At 39.8% G+C, this 21,150-nt stretch overlaps 1 protein-coding gene across 11 annotated transcripts in view; it reads left to right on the top strand.

The window, feature by feature from the left end:
* Window positions 1-21,150, top strand: part of DROSHA (drosha ribonuclease III) — a 107,082-nt gene that overhangs the window by 60,805 nt on the left and 25,127 nt on the right. For all 11 annotated transcript variants that reach the window (XR_004967544.1, XR_004967545.1, XM_036309108.1 and 8 more), the window contains 7 exons: window positions 4,572-4,679; window positions 5,174-5,312; window positions 5,676-5,736; window positions 11,822-11,881; window positions 13,152-13,251; window positions 17,042-17,144; window positions 19,456-19,526. Coding sequence is in view for 9 of the 11 variants with exons in the window: in XM_036309108.1 (XP_036165001.1) it covers window positions 4,572-4,679; window positions 5,174-5,312; window positions 5,676-5,736; window positions 11,822-11,881; window positions 13,152-13,251; window positions 17,042-17,144; window positions 19,456-19,526 (642 nt within the window). In the remaining 2 variants the exon portion in view is untranslated. The remainder of the gene's footprint in view (window positions 1-4,571; window positions 4,680-5,173; window positions 5,313-5,675; window positions 5,737-11,821; window positions 11,882-13,151; window positions 13,252-17,041; window positions 17,145-19,455; window positions 19,527-21,150) is intronic.

Genomic DNA, 21,150 nt, shown 5'->3' with positions numbered 1-21,150 from the left:
GTGACGAGACCACACAGGGCTTTGTCCTCACGCACTCTTATTTAGGAGCTCATGGGGATACTTTGTCTTCTAGTTTTTATGTATATATTGTTTGTAGGTCTAGTTTGCTATGCTGGTTGCTCTATATTTATGGGAGAATTTTAATATTCTTAAAGTTACACATGGCCATTTCCTCACACTCTTTTAGGGGAACTTTTTTTTTTTTTTTTTAAATGAAAGCAGTTGCCAGGCATGAATTAGAGGGAGAGCAAAAATATGCCCAGTGATTATGTGCTTTTCAACATTGCAGAGGTTGGTATTTTAAAAAACTGAGCTAGAGATACAACAGTCTCGTAGATAATGTTGAGACTTGTTGCCTGGGATGGACATGGGTCATGCTTTCCTTTCCATGGTATTCACAAGAAACAGACTTTTTTGGAAAGAGAAACTGGCTCTATTTGGAGCAAGTTTAGAAGAAGTGGGGAAGGGACTAAGAGCTGTTTCATGAGTCAAGGTTCAAGGAAATAAGACTTAGGTTAACCAAGGGACGATGTAGGGGCCAGGCCACTTAATGTATCTTTTTATTTTGTCTCTAGGGGTAGAACTAGGTTCCAAGGGATAAGGAGACAGATTTGGGCTTAATGTTCTAAAAATTATCTGGTAATCAGAGTACTCTAGAGAGGGCTTTATTCATTTCTTACTGGAGGTATTAAAAAATAAACAATTCACCAGTTTAAGTTCACACTTTAGAAAGATAGTTGCACTGTATAGTCTTCATGACCTGTCCACCTTGAGTGTTTAGCTTGGACTCCCTTGAGCTCCCTGCAATTTAGATGCCTGTAAAACCATATTATACTTGGGCCGCACACTGCCATATTACTATATTTTTAAATACAGCACTTTTAAAAACTATGTGGACAAAATGCCAATAATTCAAATCATAATCGCACATCTCTGGGAATCCCTTGAGGGCAAAAAGAGTGTCTTCATCTTTTTCTCTTCCACACCCTGGGGAGCCTTGCACATGGAGGTGCTCAGTACGTCTTTATTGAATTGAACTGGAAAGAAAGACATTCTGTTGATCAGAGAGTCTATTTGGGAGAACTAATCATTCTTTTTAAGTTAATAATACAGGGAACTGATTTCTATAGTTCCAAGCAAATCCATTTTCGTGTATTTTTAAATACTGCCAGCTTAAAATACTTCAAAGACTAAAATGGTAGAAAGCATATGTCAGTCATTCTGTGAGCTGTGCCCATCCTCCAGGCTCTGATGAATAAGAATGACTCCTTTATTCTCTTAAGTTCTAGGGAACCATTATTAAAGAACAGAAAAAGACATGCCTTTCATGAAATTATCTCCCAACGAGGTATCTATAGCCAAATGAAAAGTGATTGAAACAAAAAACAAAAGTTCCATGCTCTTGGGTGCCTTAACTATATCGGTGGCTTTATAAAAGTTGTCCTTAAAATGTTAAGCCATTAAGTGTGAAACCTGGAATGGCCTTTGAAGATCACCTGGTTGAGAAGGTCTTACCTAAAGGATAGTGATGGGCTTCAGGGGTTCTGAGCCCATTAAAATGGCATCCAATTTTGCATGCTTGTGTGCAGAGGCATTTTGGGGGGAAAGAATTATTTTCCTTAGATTCACAGAAGTGTCTTGACCATGACAAAGTTTCCAGATTGGTGAGTCCTAATCCATTCCCTCGTAATTAAAGATAGACAAGGAGGCACAGACGTTCTTGTGACCTTGTCAAGGTTATCTTGCTGAGTACTGATTGCACCAGGGCCATTCCTACTTGAATGAGGGCTAATAGGACTTGTTGTAAACCACTTTTGTTGTTGTTGTTGTTCCATTTATTTTTTTTAATTAATAAATCTTTATTGTTCAGATTATTACAGATGTTCCTCTTTTTTCCCCCCATTGCTCCCCTCCACCTGGTTCCCACCCCACCCCCTGCCCTTACTCCTCCCAACTGTCCTTGTCCATAGGGGTAAGATTTTTGCCCAGTCTCTTCCCACACTCCCCACACCCTCTTCCGTCCGAGAATTGTCAGTCCACTCCCTTTCTATGCCCCTGATTCTATTATATTCACCAGTTTATTTTGTTCATCAGATTTTTTATTCACTTGATTTTTAGATTCACTTGTTGATAGATATGTATTTGTTGTCACTTTGTTGTTCATAATTTTTTTATCTTTACCTTTTTCTTCTTCCTCTTCTTAAAGAATACCTTTCAGCATTTCATATAACACTGGTTTGGTGGTGATGAACTCCTTTGGTTTTTCTTGTCTGTGAAGCTCTTTATCTGACCTTCAATTCTAAATGATAGCTTAGCTGGGTAGAGTAATCTTGGTTGTAGGTTCTTGCTATTCATCACTTTGAATATTTCTTGCCACCCCCTTCTGGCCTGCATGGTTTCTGTTGAGAAATCAGCAGACAGTCGTGTGGGTACTCCCTTGTAGGTAACTGATTGTTTTTCTCTTGCTGCTTTTAAGATTCTCTCTTTGTCTTTTGCTCTTGGCATTTTAATTATGATGTGTCTTGGTGTGGTCCTCTTTGGATTCCTCTTGTTTGGGGTTCTCTGCGCTTCCTGGACTTGTAAGTCTATTTCTTTCACCAGGTAGGGGAAGTGTTCTGTCATTTTTTCTTCAAATAGGTTTTCAATATCTTGCTCTCTCTCTCTTTTTCTGACACCCTTATAATTCAGTTGTTGGTACGCTTGAAGTTGTCCCAGAGGCTCCTTACACTGTCTTCATATTTTTGGATTCATTTTGCTTTTCTGGTTGGGTGTTTTTTGCTTCTTCGTATTTCAAATCTTGGACTTGATACTTGTGATCCTCTAGTCTGCTGTTGGATCTCTGTGTAATATTCTTTATTTCAGTCAGTGTATTGCTTAATTTCTGATTGGTCCTTTTTCATATCCTTGAGGGTCTCATTAAATTTCTCCGAGGTTTCTAGAAGATTCTTGAGTAACCTTATAACCGTGGTTTTGAACTCTATATCCAGTATTTTGCTTTCATCCATTTCTTTCATTTGTGACTTGTTTCTTTGTCTCCGCATTTTGGCTGCTTCCTGTGTTGATAGAGTGGCCTTGTGTGGTAGATGTCCTATAGGGCCCAGTGGCTCAGCCTCCCCAATCACCTGAGGTGGACACTCTTGGTGCACCCCTTTGTGGGCTGGGTGCACAGTCCTGTTGTCGTTAAGCCTTGATTGCTGTTGGTATCACTGGGAGGAATTGACCTCCAGATCAATTGGCAGTGAGGACCAGCTGTGTCTACAGTGGAAGAACTGCTGTGCTGGAGACACCCTTATGGGGCAGAACTTGCTTCAGTGGGGCTTTGGTGCTCACTGAGTCTTCCCCTTGAGTGTGTTGCTTATGGATGTGAAGAGTTGTAATCTGGTATGGTCTCACACTGACCACTGGGTACACTGGCTCTTGGATCTCCAAGGAGGTGCTAAGTCAGCCACTGCCTGAGGCCACCCAGCAGGAGCAACAGAGAGATCTGCAGATTCGTCCTCTTTGTTTGGGGTTTGGAGGTGCCCAGATGAGGCCCAGCTGTGAAGCAAGGCCTGTTGCTGTTGCTGAGCCTTGGGGCTTCTTTTGGAAGCTCTGGAGCTCTCTGACCCAGCTGCAGTTTGTTAGGTTTTATGCTGGGAAAGGATGGGCCATTCATATGCAAAAGCCAATGCGCACAGCTTAGGTGGGGTTGTAAATTGGGTGGGGCGGGGTCTCTGGGAATCACCAGGGCAGAGCAGACAGCAATGGCTGCCAGTCAGCTCTTCATTGGAGAGGTCCCCGAGTCTCTTCCATCTGCATCTCCCGCAGGAACAATGATCACTGCTAGCACCTCTGAGAGAAAGCCGCCCTCATGTTCCAGCCCGATGCCAGACAGTCCAGTTTCTCCCCGAATGAGTCTGGGTCTCCAGAGTCGCGCCCGAAACTGGAGTTCAGAGCAATCTGGAGCTTGTATCTCCCTCCCGATTGAAAAAAACAATAGTGCACCCAGTTGCCAGCCCGTTTTGCGCGCGCCTCCGCAACTCCACACCTCTGAACCTCCTACCAGTCTCAGTGCACTTTTTTCTTTCCTTCTAGTTGTGGAACTTCCACTCAGCCAGCTTTCCCATGATTTTGGATGATCGATGTTTTGTCTTTTAGTTGTAGTTTTCATGTGGTTGTGAGAGGCAGCAAGTACATGTTTTTACCTATGCCGCCATTTTGGTTCTCTCCTAAACCGTTTTTTTTTATGTTTGCTTATTTAATCCTTTTAACTGTCCTTGAAAGTAGCTATATTGATTTCCCCCATTTTACAGGTGAGGAAACTGAGGCTGAGAAGTGAAATAACTTGCCCTAAGTCCCACAATGAATGAGTAACAGAGCAGGATTTGGACCCAGGCATTCTGGTTCCAGAGAATATACCCCAAACAACTAAGGTCCCCTACCCCTTGTAGATGGTGCATCAGGATGCCATTCCCCCACTAAACTGTTTCAAGACACTGTGACTTGGAATTTGGGTTGTGAAAATAGTTCTCATTTGTTGCATTTTTAAAAGGTTTTATAGAGTTAAACATACTGATTTTTTTTTTTTAAAGCATGCAATGATGCTACCTGTTTTGACCCATCATATTCGCTACCACCAATGCCTAATGCACCTGGACAAGTTGATAGGATATACTTTCCAAGATCGTTGTCTGTTACAGGTAAGAATTACTCTCCTGTACACTCACATGATAACAGGGTAGCAGTAATTCATCTTGCAGGTTTCAGATGGAGCATTGAGTTCTCTCTTCTGGGAGATGATGACGATGTTTAGAAACCGCTCTCTCCTTTATTTTGGTTGCCCCTTTCAAGCCCTTTTTCTCACCTTTTTTTTTTGAGGCCGTCCCTAAAGAAACAAACTAAAGCAAAAATTTGCCTGTCAAACCAGAGCCCCTTCTTTTAGGTTTTCCTTCTTTATGGCTCTTCTTTCTAAGTGTTGAGTACTCTAATTCTCCTCCAAAAGATGTAGACTTTAGATTTATTTTTAGAAGAAGGCTTGCACCAGTGCTGTGGAAATTGGAGGAGATAGATGGAAAGATCAGGGCTTAAAAGTCGACTGGCTACAGATCTCTTTCCTGTTTCACTGGTGGATAATGTAAAGATGGCATTTCTGTGTTGAGTTTTTAAGGCTGAATTTATTTCACTGAAATTTTAGCTGGCCATGACTCACCCAAGCCATCACTTGAATTTTGGAATGAATCCTGATCATGCCAGGAATTCTTTGTCTAACTGTGGAATTCGCCAGCCCAAATATGGAGACAGAAAAGTTCATCACATGCACATGCGGAAAAAAGGTGTGTTTGGATTCTGCTCTCGTGTTTTGGGTTAAATCTCCTGTGTTCTGGGTTAAATCTCCACTGGGAATGGTTCCCTGGTGACTGTTCCATCCTCTCATTCTTCAGTGCTTCTTGCCCCATACATAATAATAATCATGGTGAGCAGAGCATTAAAATAGGATGGATGACTTTTTTAGAAAAACTTATTCCTCCTATTTAGTGTTTTAAGTAACTAAGTTGATTAAATTTGTACACATGCAGATATTAAACTTTTTAAAGTCATATTGGGATGAGCTAGATAATTTTTTTCCAATATGTCATATCATGGCACTAGAATGCTTCTAACAGTATTTACTTGTGTATTTTTTTTTTAAAAAATAGGAATTAACACCTTAATAAATATTATGTCACGCCTTGGCCAAGATGACCCAACTCCTTCAAGGTAAAGTAGATTTTTTTTATAATAGCTTTACTGCAGTATAATTCACATACTATATAATTCACCCGTTTAAAGTATACAATTCAGTAGTTTTTAGTATGTTCACAACATTGTGCAGCCATGATCATTCCTAATTTTAGAACATTTCATCACTTTTGAAGGAAACCTGGTGCCTCTTACTAGTTACTGCCCTTTCTTTCAGCCTGCTCAGCCTTGGGCAACTAGTACTTTCAATCTTTATGAATTTGTCTATTTTGGACATTTTGTATTAGTGGCAATATAATGTATGTCGTGATCCTTTGTGACTGGCTTATTTTATGTTATAGTATGTATCAGTACTTCATTTCTTATTAATATTCCATGGTATGGTTATGTCACATTTTATTTAATCATATACCAATTGATAGGCATTTGGAGTTGTCTCTACTTTTCTGTTGTCATGAATGATGTTGCTATGAATATTTGTGTATAGATTTTTGTGTTGCCATATGTTTGTGTGTGTTTTTTTTTTTAATCCTCACCCAAGGATATGTTTTTATTTATTTTTTTAAAATATATTTTTTATTGATTTTAGAGAGGAAGGGAGAGGGAGAGAGACCTAGAAACAATAATGATGAGAGAGAATCATTGATTGGCTGCCTCCTGCACGCCCCCCAACTGGGGATTGAGCCCATATCCCAGGAATGTGCCCTTGACTGGAATCGAACCTGGGACCTTTCAGTCCGCAGGCCGACGCTCTATCCACTGAGCCAAACCAGTCAGGGCTTCTCTTTTTTTATTTTAACCATCCTGTCGGGTATGATGTGTTATCTCATTGTGGTTTTGTTTGACTTTTCCTGATGGCTAATGATGTTGAACATCTTTTTCATGTGCTTATTGGCCATTTGTATTTTCTGGAGAAATATTTGTTCAGATCCTTTTCCCATTTTAAATTAGGTTACTTTTTATTATTGAGTTATAATAATTTTTATGTATTCTAGATATAAGTCCCTTACATGACTTGCAAAATTTTTCCTCATTCTGAAGATCATCTTTTCACCCACTTGATGATGACCTTTAAAGCACAAAGTCCAGTTTACTGTTTCTTTTGTTGTTTCTGCTTTTGGTGTCATCTCTAAAAAACTTTGCCTGATCTAAAGTCACAGTTGATATTTTGATAGGGATTGTGTTGAATCTGTAGGTCAATTTATAAACAATTACTTCTTAATAGTAAATCTTCTGATCCTCGAACATTGGGTGTCTTTATATGTATTTGTCTTTTTTAATTTCTTTCAAAAATGTTTTGTATTTTTCAGAGTATACGTTTTGCATATCTTTTGCTAAATTTATTCCTAGGTATTTTATTCTTTTTGATGCTGTTATAAGTGGAATTATTTTTCTTAAGTTCATTTTCAGATTGTTCATTGCAAGTGTATAGAAATACAGTTGATTTTTATATAGTGACCTTGTATCCTGCAACTTTAATGAGCTCCTTTGTTAGCTATAACAGGTTTTTAGTGTATTCCTCATAATATATATATATATGATCATATATCTGCAAATAGAGATAATTTTACTTTTTTATTTCAGTCTGTATGCCTCTTGTTTTATTTTCTTAGCATTGTTACCCTGGCTAGAGCCTCCAGTACAATCTATAATAATAAAAGCATAATATGCTAATTAGACTGGACAGCCGAGCGACCTTCCAGGCGTCATTCCAGATGTCCTTCCAGATGAAGCCGCAGGGGCTGAGGCAGAGGCAGTTAGGGGTGATCAAGCAGGCAGGCAGAGTGGTTAGGGGCAATCAGGCAAGCAAGCAAGTGGTTAGGGGTGATCAGGCAGGCAGGCAAGGGGTTAGGGGTGATCAAGCAGGCAGGCAGAGTGGTTAGGGGCAATCAGGCAAGCAAGCAAGTGGTTAGGGGTGATCAGGCAGGCAGGCAAGGGGTTAGGGGCGATCAGGCAGGCAGGCAGAATGTTTAAGGGTGATCAGGCAGGCAGGTGAGTGGTTAGGAGCCAGCGTCCCAGATTGTGAGAGGGTGCAGGCCGGGCTGAGAGAACCGCCCCACCCCCCTGCCACATGAATTTTGTGCACTGGGTCTCTAGAATTAAATAGAAGTGATGAGAGCAGTTGCTTCTTTTTCCTAATCTTAAGGGGAAAGCATTCAATCTTTCATCATTGAGTCTGATATTAATTCTGGGTTTTTCTTAGATGCCCTTTTTCAGGTTTAAGAAGTTCTCTTCTATTCCTAGTTGCTTAATGTTTCTATTATGATAGTGTGTTGAATTTTGTCAAATGTTTTCTCTGCATTTATTGAGATCATGTGTTTTTCCCTCCATTTATTCTACTCACATGATGAATTAGTAATTGATTTTTAGATGTTAAACTGACTTTGCTTTCCTGGGGGTACATCCCACTTGATCATGGTGTATAGTCCTTTTTGTATGCTGTGAATTCAGTTTGTTAGTGTTGAGGATTCTTGTGTCTATATTCATAAAAGATACAATTCTGTAGTTTTCATTTCTTGTGATGCTTCTGTCAGGTTTCATTGTTAGAATAATACTGGCCTTACATAAGGGGTTGGAAAGTTTAAATGTTAGCTTTCCTTATTTTATTTCTTGATTTTAAAAGATACTTTCATGTATTAATACTCGTATTTTGTGTGGCCTTGAGCCCCTGAAGAATCTGGGAAGAAAGTGGGCTAGGCCTATATAAATTCACCCCCAAAATTGAATGAAAGCAGCCCTGACCAGTTTGGCTCAGTGGATAGAGCGTCGGCCTGTGGACTCAAGGGTCCTGGGTTAGATTTCGGTCAGGGGCATGTACCTTGGTTGCGGGCACATAACCAGTAAGGAGTGTGCAGGAGGCAGCTGATCGATGTTTCTAACTCTCTATCCCTCTCCCTTCCTCTCTGAAAAAAAATCAATAAAATATATTTAAAAAATCTTTTTTTGAATGAAAGCAGATGCCTAATGGCTGATGAGGCCAGGTTTAGATCTTCTTCTTCTCCCCTGCCCCAACTGGAGCTGTTGATATGTAAATTATGCCATCAGTAGTATTTTCAAGCCTCATGATTTATGTTTTCTTTTGTGCTATTACAAAGAGATGCTTACTTATCATGGCAAAAGGAATGATATCTGAGAAATCACGTTCTTTCTGAATTTCCCATTTTGAAAATGATACCATCGACAGAGAATAAACACTTTCTTTTGTCCTTTGACTTCTGGCCTTTAATGCTTGTGTTGAGAGTCTTCAGCCCTGTCAGTGATCTTTCTGCTGATAGAGAGTTGACTGGAGTTTCCGTCCAGGAAGAGCCTCCTGGCCTCCAGGGCCAGGACTGCTGCTGCTCCAATGTTGCTATCCAGCGTTCCCCAGCGGGCACAGCCCTGGGAGCAGTACTTCAGAAGCTTCACACAGATGTAATTCAGCAGACACTGAGCCAGTGCCTTTTGAGTTTGAGGCAGTTTGTAGGTATTTTAGGTGATTCCAAGGCAAGTAAGTCCAAGCTGCACTCACCAGGAGGCCTGGCTACCTGCGGTGGGTAGAGAGTGCTATAAACATAAAGTCCTTACTACAAGGGAGACTCTGCTAGTGCTTCAGTGGAGGTCAGAGCAGAATGTACACACGAGACTGCTGTGGGGCTAAGGACAGCTCTGCTGGCTGCTTAGGGGCCACAGGTCAGTTTTGTACTGTGCACTGAATAATTGAGTTCACTTGCGATGATTTGCCCTCTCCCCGGTTTGTTTCTTAGTTTGCTATTATAAAATGAGGTGCATCTGTTCCTCAGAAGTGTTTGTATATCTTTGAAGCAAACACCATTAAACTGCAAGTGTCAGTGGTTATATCTCCTCCCAAGCAAGCCTGCTCAGAATTAAGGGAAGAGAGAGCGAGCCAGTTAAGTTGTTTGGGAAATCTATTTTTGGCACTAATGGCCGTGGGAAGGTGGACGAGCAGGGCAGGCCGGGGATAGGGCTGAGAGGAGGGGCTCTCAATGGACTTCTAGTTCCCCTGAAAACCACTCCTCCCACCTGCCCACCCTGCAGTTACTGACCGGCTCTGCCAGTTCACCTTCACACTGCAGCCAGCCAGCTTGCTGGTTCTAGAGCTTGATTCTCATTCTTCGTGGCAACCTGCTTGAAAAGCTTTCTGGGACGTCTTGTCACCCACTGAATAAGTTGGAACCTCCCCACCTGGAAGTCCAAACAGCATGGCTTGGCCCCAGGTCACTTTTCCAGGCACATCTTCCTTGTGGCTCACTACACACCAGTGAGACTGAAGTACTTACTGTGCTGCCAAGTGTACTGTCTCCCTTCCCTGAATGCCACAGTCATTGCACAGCCACCTGTGGAATGCCCTGTAACCTGGGACTTCTGCCCACAGCCTGCAGGCATCTGCCTTATGGTCATATTCTGGTTCTCCCATGTATCATAATTAGGTGATGGGCTGATTGTCTATATTGTAAGCATTTCGAAGGGCTATGGTCTTACTCTTTTCTTTTTCTTTTTTTTAAATTCCCTTTCCTTTTGCAACTAGTGTTTTTCACAGCGCAGGGCTTCAGTAAATATGTATTAAAGGAAAGACTGTCATTCATGTTAGTACTTTTACCCAAGGTTATTTACTTGTTGGCTAGCAATAGAGGAGCTGGGGTATTAAGAAGGGTCATGGTAAAAAAATAAAATATATAAGGGTCATGGTCAGAGCCATCAACAGAGGTTTACATGGCTGGTTAGCATTTTACTTAATCTGATTTGGGATCAGCTAGGATTTACAAAAAGTCATGAAGACTTAAAATTAATAGATAAAATCCTGTCTGCCTATCAAAACTACAAAATAATTAACTTTTATGATGGCATCATCTCAAGTGAATACACTACCCGTAATTTTAAAAAGTGTTACTGCTTAGCCACATAAATTTCAGTTATATTTAACTCCTGCAAACTGCAATGAAATGTTACTACAGAAAGGGTCTCTGAAGGATTAGGTATTTCGTGACATTTAAGTAATCCATGTATTATCAGCAAGACCTTTGGGAAAGAGGGGCCAGAAGACTGGTGAGGGAAAAAGGAGAGGATCAAGCGGCCTTGGTTTGTTTGTTTTTATTTGATTGGTAGTGTTATTGCCAGACAGAATGTATAAGAATATATTCAACCAAAAGAGAGATACTTGTGGACTGTTTGTTAATGTCTGTGTATTTAAGGAAATGATCATTGCAAAGTATATTTTAAATCAGTTATACACAGTCTTTTGCCTTAAAAACACAGTAACAATACACATTCAATATATATGAATTCCACTGAGTGGATTTACTGACTTAAAATGCTTCAGGTTAAATCCCAAAGATGTTTAATCTGGGATCCGTGGCTCCAGTGAGTCAGGTCTAGCAGCCTCGTGACCTCCCTTCCCCACAAGTGTCCAGGTACATAGATGTAATGAATAGAAGGGATTCCTGGATTGGGTGGAAGGTTCAACGGAGCTCCAGGGCCCCTTCTAGCTCTACTCTACCAGCCACTGCTTGAGGCTTAGAAGGCAGAGTGAGAAAATGTTGTCCATACTCACTCTAGCAATTCCTCCTGGACTTTGCCCAAATCTAAGATGGTTTTCCATGAAGTAAATGATATCTTACAGTGATTACTGTTACAGGAGACTCTTGTTTTATAAAGTGCTTTGAATTCCTCAGACCAGATGTGCTGTATAAATGTTACAGTTAATCTAGATTTCATGCCCCTGTTGATTCAGTTCTCCAAAACAAATGGAGTGTTTACTGCTCAGTAAACATCTCATGTTGGAGCTTGCTGGTATTTATAATGGGGATGATTAAGAAAGGATAAACAATGGGAGAAGAACAAAAGATTTGCTACTGTTTTAGATTTTTAAAAATTTATTTTAGAGGAAGGGAGAGAGAGAATGAGAGAGAGAGAGAGAGAGAGAGAGAGATCGATCTAGTATATGAGAGAGGAACATTGGTTGCCTCCCGCATGCCCCACCAGGGATCAAAACAAGGTAGGGTGTTCTCATATTAAAAGAGCTAATGCTCATGTGTTCTTTCTTTGAGGGGAGAGGGAGCTTATGTAAATGTGTGCTATTTTCAGTGATTTTAAAAATTTCCTATAGGATTAACCACAATGAGCGGTTGGAGTTCCTGGGTGATGCTGTCGTTGAGTTTCTGACCAGGTAAGGCGGCTCTTCTTCTCTTCCCCATTAGTTGCATTTTATAGGAAACATGCTTGACACATTGCCTTCTTTGTAATTAGCCAAATAAGCCATTGAAGCGCCATGTGTTTTGTCCCTGCTGTGGAGCTTGCCAGCCCCAGGCCTGTGGCTCCTGCCCTGAGAACTTGCCCTTGCTGATGCTGCAGTGAGCAAGATTACGAGGGGGAAGGCGCACTTCTCTGTCCTGTCAAGTTTATGTTCAAGTTGCCACAGCCACAGAGATCAGCTGGCCTTGGTGTAGATGCTTCAGAGATTATATTCAATTTGTAAAGAAAGGAATGATATTTTAAAATGTCATTTCATTTTCTAGGATTTGTCTTTGATCCCTTTCTCACTCTTTCTGATCTCAAGGGAAGTAAAGCTTACGAGTAATTTTAATGTTGAGATTTGGGGATGCGTGTGTTTCCTCCCCAGAAGTGTTTTAGGGTCCTTATTTTGGAGGTAGGGGTAGGAAAGTGTGTATTGTTTTTTCATAGGTAATTTCTCTTTTAAAGAGCAGTAACACATGCTTTTCTTGGAACTATATTGAGCTATTTTTTATTCTCTTTAGGTCATTTCTTTTCCCAAGAAGGATATACTGAGCCCAAGGGGCTGCTGTGTAAGCCTGCTTTCCCTGGACACGTAGGACTGGCCAAGCTCAGTGGGTCTAAAACCCGGTGTGAGATTTAGGAGAGAACAGTTGCTGTTGTGGTCCAAACTGGTGTTCCACGTGGCTCCTCCCAGTTCCTGCGTTTCCTAACCAGCCCCCGTCGGCTCGCTCTTAGAGCACAGCCAGCCACCTGTGCCGATCAGTTCCGTTCCTGTCCGTCCTCGTGAAGAACATGCCTCCGCTGCTGTCCTGCCCGGGGCTGCCCAGGCTTCTCTCTTCAGGGGCTGCCCAAAGCCTAACCCAAGAAAAGCACTGTATCTAGGCCCACTTGTGAGTGTCCCATGGGTTTGCTCTTAGCCACGTGTGACATTGTTCAGGTCTTTGTTGTCATCAGATTCCCGAGGAACCTTTTAACAGAAATAACTGTGAAAACACGAGTGAATGGTGCTGTTCGGGTTTCAGCACATGCAGATATACTGTGCTTTCTGTTAAACTTTCAAACCCTCCAGTTCAGTTCAGTTCAGCCCGTGTCTCCTGTGCAGATCCCTTGCCGGGCCTACTTTTGTGTCTCAGAGCCACAGACAGAATGGTGTGATGCATATTTATATATGTGCTTTTTTTTTTTTTTTTTTTTTTTTGCAGTGTCCACTTGTACTATTTGTTTCCTAGTCTGGAGGAAGGAGGGTTAGCGACTTACCGGACTGCCATCGTCCAGAATCAACACCTCGCCATGCTAGCCAAGGTGTGTCCGACCTCTGAGCCTGGCCTGGAGCCTGGCGTCCTCCTCCTCAGCCCGTGCATAGTTTTGGATTTGAATCAGTACCTCTTTGGCGTGTGTTAGGGCTTAGTATTTTATAGACCAGGAAAGATTTTTTTGTTTGGGTTTTAAGGATTCAGCCTTATTAGTTTGGTTACCTTTGTGAGTTTCTCCAGCAGCTAATGAACTCCACGGTGAGGTAACTTGATAACAGAAGGGGAAAAAATTGACAGTTGTGCAGGAACAGAGTTAAACATTTGGGGAAAAGGAACATGAGAGCAGAGCGAAAGACTTCAATTTTTAAATAATTTTCCTTTGTGTAATATTTCTGTATTATATTTGTTTTTAATTTACTTTAACAAGTAGAATTATAGCTTTGAATAGAATACTCCAGACCATTTATATCCATAGGGAATACTTTACAGATCTTTGAGAATCCCCCAAATTACAAATCTCATTAATTAAGACTTAGGGTTTAGGCCAGTGATGGAGAACCTATGACACGCATGTCAGAGGTGACACACGAACTCATTTTTTTGGTTGATTTTTCTTTGTTAAATGGCATTTAAATATATAAAATAAATATAAAAATATAAATCTTTGTTTTATTATGGTTGCAAATATCAAAAAATTTCTATATGTGACACGGCACCAGAGTTAAGTTAGGGTTTTTCAAAATGCTGACACGCCGAGCTCAAAAGGTTCGCCATCACTGGTTTAGGCTGTCCAGCCAGCCTCCTTTACTGAGCCGAGTGACTAACAGAACCTTTTTTTTTTTTTAATTTATCTTTATACTTGAAAGTGTTACAGATGTCCCTCTTACTTCCCCCATTGGCCCCTTATAGCCCCCCCTCCCCCCTGCCTCAGGCCTTCACCACACTATTGTCCATGGCTTATTCATATATGCATTTAAGTCTTTGGTTAATCTCTTCCCACCCACCAGAACCTTTTCTCAACTTAGATTCATGGCAGGCATGTAGCTTCATTATCTCATTTGATGTTCCTATCTCTGTGCAGTGTCTCATCATAGTAGATCATAACAGACAGAACATGCACTTGCATTGGCCGTAAGGTTCTCGCCCACACCCCTCCTCTTGCAACTGGGGTCCCCGGACGGAGTGTCGGTCTCTTCCCCAGGCCTCTGCTTTCTCAGCTGCACAAGGGAGATGGCATCAGCACCTGCCATGCAGAGTAGCTGTGAGAACTGCATGACATTGTCATTTGAATAGTAATGATTGTGTTTATACAGGGCTCAGCACAATGCCTGTTCATCCTAGCAATCACCCACACATGTAAGTGAGTTAGAAGGAGTTCGTTGTTTCTGTTGCTGCCACTATTCTCATTAGAAATCATTACATTTTATAGACCTGTGGGTTTATTCTATAGCAGGGGGGACAGTGGCCCTCCAATCCCCAGCTGATGATCCACTGAAAAGCTTTTGTGAGTTTACCTTCATTTTTGCCTTAAGTAATTTTTATTGTTTTCTTCATTTCAATATGAATGATGGAATTTGATAGAAATGACTATGTAAAATCCATTCTAGTTTTATGACTGACAAGGCATTAATTACATTCAAATTGTGGTTAATTTTATCCCCTGGTTTTTGTGCAGCAAGAGTGCATTGCTGTGTTTTCTGTAGCAGCGTCATCATCATAGTTACAGGTAGACTTTGACCCAGCTTTAGTGGCATCTGAGAATAGAAATAATGCTGCCTCGAAGAGAAAGTATAGGCAACAGGTGGTTTTTAGCAGCCTCACAATGCACAAAATTCTACAACTCTAAGTAAAACTGCTTCAGTGTTTAGTTGATTAAATTGTTGAGCTGCTTCCTGGTCCACATTAATGTCCACTGGAAATACATGTTAATAAATAGATTGTCACCCTTCCTCCATTGTTTTCTTTCCAGTTTCAGATATAATGAAATTGCATAATTATTTTTCAAATAATTTTAGGGAGGATATTTACAAAGTATGGGAAGGTGCCATATCAGGAAAACAGAAATAGTCATGTAACACTTTGGGTGCTTTACGAAGAGGGGTGGCCAGTTTTTCCCTTCAGGAATTTCGATGTGATCTTCTTCCACACCAACTTCCAACATTCCCATAGCACACAACACCCATCTGCTCCTGCAGAAGGCAGTGGTGGTCTTGCTCTCCTGTCTGTTCCAGTGGATCTTGACCATTTGGGAGGAGGGGACTTGATGGAGGATTGCTGACCTCTTTGAGAATTTAGTGAAAGCTCTAAGTCAGATGAACTCCAGACAGATGAACATTTTCACACATGCAAGTTGAACATTACTCCTTTTTAGAAGTTTCACTAATGCCTGCATGAAAAAAATAAGGATATAGAGCAGGGATTATGAGAAGTTGGAAAATTCATAGGATTCCAAAATAGTTGTTTATAATATAAAATATGGCTTGCAGTCTGTTCTCAAGCAGGGCTCCAGAGATGGCAAACAATTGAGTTTTCCCAGTGAAGTTGTGAAACAGATCAAATTTACATATTTTGGTATAAACTCTTCCACTTGGGGGATCAATGTTTTTAAGTGGTGTTTTCTGCTGTTGCATTTGTGGTAGTCAATATTCTCATTTGAGTTTATTTTATACTCATGAATTCCTAACAGTACAAAATACTGGTAGCATATGTGTCTTGTTTTTATTGTCTCTCTTTTTCCAACATAAGTGGATATGGATATTTTTACATATACTGGTATCCTGAGATATACAAAATCTGAGTCTTTTATCTGAGACTCATACTGGCCTAGGTTGTTCATTGACTTGTGTCTTGTTCCATATTACATGGCATGTTATTGTTTAGTAAGTATTTATTGAATTGAATTACATGGTAATGGAAACAGATTAAGTGCATCCTTATGGAATGCTGCATCTCCTTTTATGGAAAGAATTAATTTCTATTAATTCAATCTCAGGAGTTTTATTTAAAAAGTACATTCTCTGTCTAGTTCTAACAGGGCTTGAATTGATTTGTATATTATAATACAACAGGATAAGAAATAAGTAGGTACTGAACTCAAAGTAAAGAGAAAATATGGATAAGAATAAAATGAAGCCAGAGGTAGAGTTTAATATACACAGATGTATTCATAAGTCCTACACAATTTCTAGGATTGGGCCACAAATTTGGCTTTATACTTTTCTAAGGTCAAGTAAAAAGGGAAACATAATTAATTACAAACAATATTCCCAGAGCCCTTAAAATAAATTCAACCCATTGCTGAGAGGATCTCACTGAGCCTTCAAAAAGGTAAGTATAGAGACCTCATGAAGGGGACACAGATACAAAGATATAGGGACTGCCAAATCCTTACCAAAATCAAAAGAAAAGATTTTGAGATGTAAGGCATTTTGAAGTCTTCTGAGGGTCCTCATTTATTTTGCCACATAAAAATCTAATCTACCAGCATTATAAGTACCGCATATCCTTGGGATCAAAGAGGTTAACTTTGGGTTGGGTTTGTGTCTCCCTGGACATATTGGGTGAACCCAAGAGCCCATGATCTTTTAGCAAAGTATTATTCCAGCTTGAACTAGTGCTTGGTCTGAACTTGGAATAGGGTTTATAGAAAGAAGCCTGCTTGGGGAAAAGTCAAGGTTTGCCAGAGCTGAGCCATAGGTAAGGACTCCTGATGAATAGTAGACTCAGCTTTCTTTCTATACTGACATGGGCCAATTAATTTTTTACCTTTACCCCTAGGAATGTTGAGTTATTACAGTTTGATTTTGCCAAATTCTTTTTGTCATTTTTGAATTTTATAGAAACTTGAACTGGATCGATTTATGCTTTATGCCCATGGACCCGACCTTTGCAGAGAATCAGACCTTCGACATGCAATGGCTAATTGTTTTGAAGCATTAATAGGTAACTTCTTTTTTTATAATCTAGTTTCTTGAATGTCTAAAATGTCTGGAGAGCACATAAAATTCATTGTGGGGACTTGGGACAGAATGACTTTTTCCCGAAGCATGTGAGGCCCTTAGTAAAACTCCCCCCTCATTGTGCTGTCGTTTTTGTGGTTCTTCCGGGGAAGTCATGCTTTCTTTCCTGCATTCCTGGTGCCTGGGATGGTCTTTTGTCATGTACATGCTTAGATGTGTACACTGAGTTGAACTGAAGTGAATTAATATGGAGATGGATTGCTTTCCAGATTTGATTCAGAATCACATCCATAAATAAACAGTAACTCAGTTGCTGGCGAGGCCCTAATATTATTTGCAATCACATTTTAAACTATTTACAAGATTTCTCGGACTTAAACATCTTGAAAACATGGCATTTGTTAAAACCCCAGGGCTTGAGTCTCTACAGCTATTATTTATTCTCTTGAAGCAAGACTGATGCAGACACTCTACTTCCCCGGTTTCCTTTTTACTGTAACCAAAGTACAGTCAGTCACTGCTACAGGAAAGTTGTGAAGCATTAATTAGCTGGTGATTGCAAGTATGCTTTACAATGAAACGTTACAGTAGATTGACAACTTCTTGATTTTTTTTTAGATGAATGATTGAATACGTTTTATTTTTCAAAGGCCTTTGTACTGCCTTATCAATTTTGCCCTCTTCCTTTGAAAATGCATATAAAAGCTTATAGTTTTGTGCTGATGATGGTGGCAAGGGAATGTTTAATTATTATCCAGTCTTCTCACAGCTATGTCTTTTTTGCACAAATGTATCCTATTTTCAGGGTTTGTCGGGTGGAATTACTGTTCCCTATATACATAATATTTTTGACAGTGTTAGAGCTGGCTCCAGAACCAGGCAGACATGGTTCAAGTTCTTCTTGCATCGTTTCCCACCTTTGTGTCTTCACCAAGTTACTGAATCTTTTTAAGCTCCAGTTTCCTCATCTATGACGTGGAGATGGTATTACTTACCTCACAGAGTTATTATAAGGATCTTAATATCCATTCCTGGATGCATCCAACCCACAGCAAAGTTGCATTCACCCTACCCCAAATCACCTACTATGAGCCCAAATCCTGTAATTCTTTTTAAAATAGTTATCATTCTTGTTGAAACTATTACACATGTCCCCCTTTTTTTGGTAACACCCTCTTACTGAGGTTCCCATGAAAGTGTAGATAAGCATGTGGAAATGGTTTGCACAGTGCCCAGGGCAGAAGTACCCCCAAACCCTTCCATGTAAAAATCTATTCTCTATACAAGACAGTTATTAGGAATCTTACTCTTTAATGATCTGGAATTTTTTTTTTTTTCAGCAGGCTAAAAGCATGCTTTGTTATTCCGGCAAATCTGGTGTTCATACACTGTACACTTCCAGTTAGGGTAAAACGGAGAGAGTGCGTCTGATACTGATTTGAAATCCATTGTTAAAATATAAATAGAGACAGTCCCAGGTCTCCACAAATGCTGGTTTCAGTCCAGATCCGTTTGCCTGGCAATGGAGTCACTTAGATCCAAGCCCGTCTTCCCTGCTCTTGTCATCCCCCTGAGATCAGAGATCTGGCAGGGTCTGGCCTGTCAGTAGGATCATTACTGTTATTGTTATTATTATTATTACTGTAAATATCAATAGATAATTAATGTATTTAGTCACCAAAAGCTCTAATGACTAAGTGTCTCAGTATTTTACATGAAAAGTGGCCTTTCTGATGACAGATATAAAAATATGATTTCAAGAATATATGGCTACCCTACTCCAGAGTTATCTGATACGCAATTAAAATGTTACTATAGTACTTTCTGGTAATGATTAATGGTAAATGTGTGTACAGTGCTTAATTATTTAAAAACTTTTAAATAATTATTTTAAATTAAAGATAGAGGTTGTCCTGGTTTTTATTTGCAGAAACATTCATTGATCTGAACTCAGGTTTTATTGTGGTCTGAAATAAAAACTATAAATATAGAAAATAAAACATAACATTTTTGTAAAGTCAAGTTTTTGTATGTACCTTTTATGATAGTTCGTATTTGTCCTCTTTTACTTATAATATTAGATTTTAGTCAGTTGAATTTTGTATTTCATTCTCATTTTTAACACAAAGCATTGCCGAAAGCGGAAAAATGTTACTTTTAAGCAATGGCTTCTGATCTCGTCGGTTATTTCTGTGAGTGGGTTCTGGCTTGCCTTTTTGCTTTTTATAGAGATATGTAATTTTCTGTGAATATTAATGCAGCCTTCCTATGGGCATTCTCTTCCTTTTATCTAGGAGCTGTTTACTTGGAGGGAAGCCTGGAGGAAGCCAAACAGTTATTTGGACGCTTGCTCTTTAATGATCCGGTATTTATCTCGACTCATTTGATTTTTCTCAGTTACATATCATTACAGAAAATTTTATATCAATTAGTCTTTGTGTTTTAAAGAGGGTGTAGAAGTAAGTACCAAAAATAGCTTATTCACTCTGTTGCAGATGGGAGAGGGTCTGTGGACATTTACATGAGGAGTTTGTCTTCTGTGTTTATTTTGAAGTGTCTTGGAGTTAATTATGATTTTGTGTTTCATCATCGTTGAGTACCTACCCCATGCAGGCTTAGTTGAAGTTCTAGCCTTTTGGCTTTTCTGTTTATGTTTTGTTATCATGTAAATTATGTAGACTAGATAAATGTATATTTAAGAAAGTCAGTTCATAGGGAGTTTCTGATAGGGCTCTGAATAAAGAGTATGGAAGTACTTTTTAAAAAAAGTAAATTATAGTTTAAGAAAAATGATAGATTCTGAAATAGTGTCTGTTGTTACTAAAGTATTAAGCTATGAATATTGCTAGAGCTACCTTTTTAATCCTGCATGTAATAGAGCATACTGGATGCTTTCTGTACCAAAACAAGTCAATTTAACATTTAAAGGGAGAGGCAGCTCTGTATTCCAAATTGAAATGTCATTATAATTGAATGAAATGGCCTTCATGGAGCAATAAAGAACATAGGAAGCCAGTGTTTTAAGCTTTTGTGCAACCTTCAGCTTAAGTGGCTGTCAGATGTTATTACTGTATTACTTAGGGTAGTTAAAAAAAAAAAAAATCAATAGTTTTGAAATATGGGACCTGGATACTAACTATTCCTATTTGAGGATATGATTTTTTTAAAATCTGTTTTTATAGATATGTGATGATTTTATGTGTTTGAATTTCCTTCTGATGGGAAAATTATCTACAGATGTCCCATGTCCCCCGTTTTGTCCTGCACCCATAAACAAGTGTGCATCTTGATTTATGTCCATAGCAGGCCAAATACATTTGAAGTCCTTTTCTCAAATATGAAAATACCCTTGTTCTGGCCTTTCTCTTTTGTTGGCAATTTCAGCCACCTCTGTATTTTGTTTCCTCCCTCCAGTCTCACGCCTGTGTGCCTCCTCACTCCTTAAACTCCTCCCCCGCCCCCACCTACTCCCTGCCCCTTTCTCCCATCTTATCTGCATTCCCCATCCACTCCATTCCCGTTTTCCTGAATTAAATGCAGCTTTACACCTTGTGTGCTTAATTGCATCAGTTTTGTTTAGATTCCTTTCCCCCTTTAAACTGCTTCTCTCCCCCTCGTCTACTTAGCAAGCTTATCTTCTCTTTCCAGTACCCAGTGCAGTGCTGGCGTGTGCAGCGTGTAATAAATATTTGTTAAAGAAATGAAAGGAATAAGTAACAAAATGAAAAAGCAGGGTCTGAGCATTATCTTACAAACGGTACGGCTGAGATTCAGAAGGCCTCCTCGTGCGCCTTTTATGACACAGACCAGGGCTCGGTAGTATATGGTCTTCCCACCTCAGCATGTTCAGGTGCTCACACCCGAGCGTTCTGACTCATTTGGCATCTGCATATTGGTTTACATTTATTAGTTGTAGTATGTGAGAGACGATGGTGAACCTTTGTATTTTATTGATTGATTGATTGATTGATTGATTAATGGTATTGTGA

The sequence above is a fragment of the Myotis myotis genome, unplaced genomic scaffold, assembly GCF_014108235.1.
Source record: "Myotis myotis isolate mMyoMyo1 unplaced genomic scaffold, mMyoMyo1.p scaffold_m19_p_5, whole genome shotgun sequence".
NCBI classification, from domain to species: Eukaryota; Metazoa; Chordata; class Mammalia; order Chiroptera; family Vespertilionidae; genus Myotis; species Myotis myotis.
Note: the sequence above shows the minus strand (reverse complement) of the source record. Positions and strands in the feature narration are given on the sequence as shown.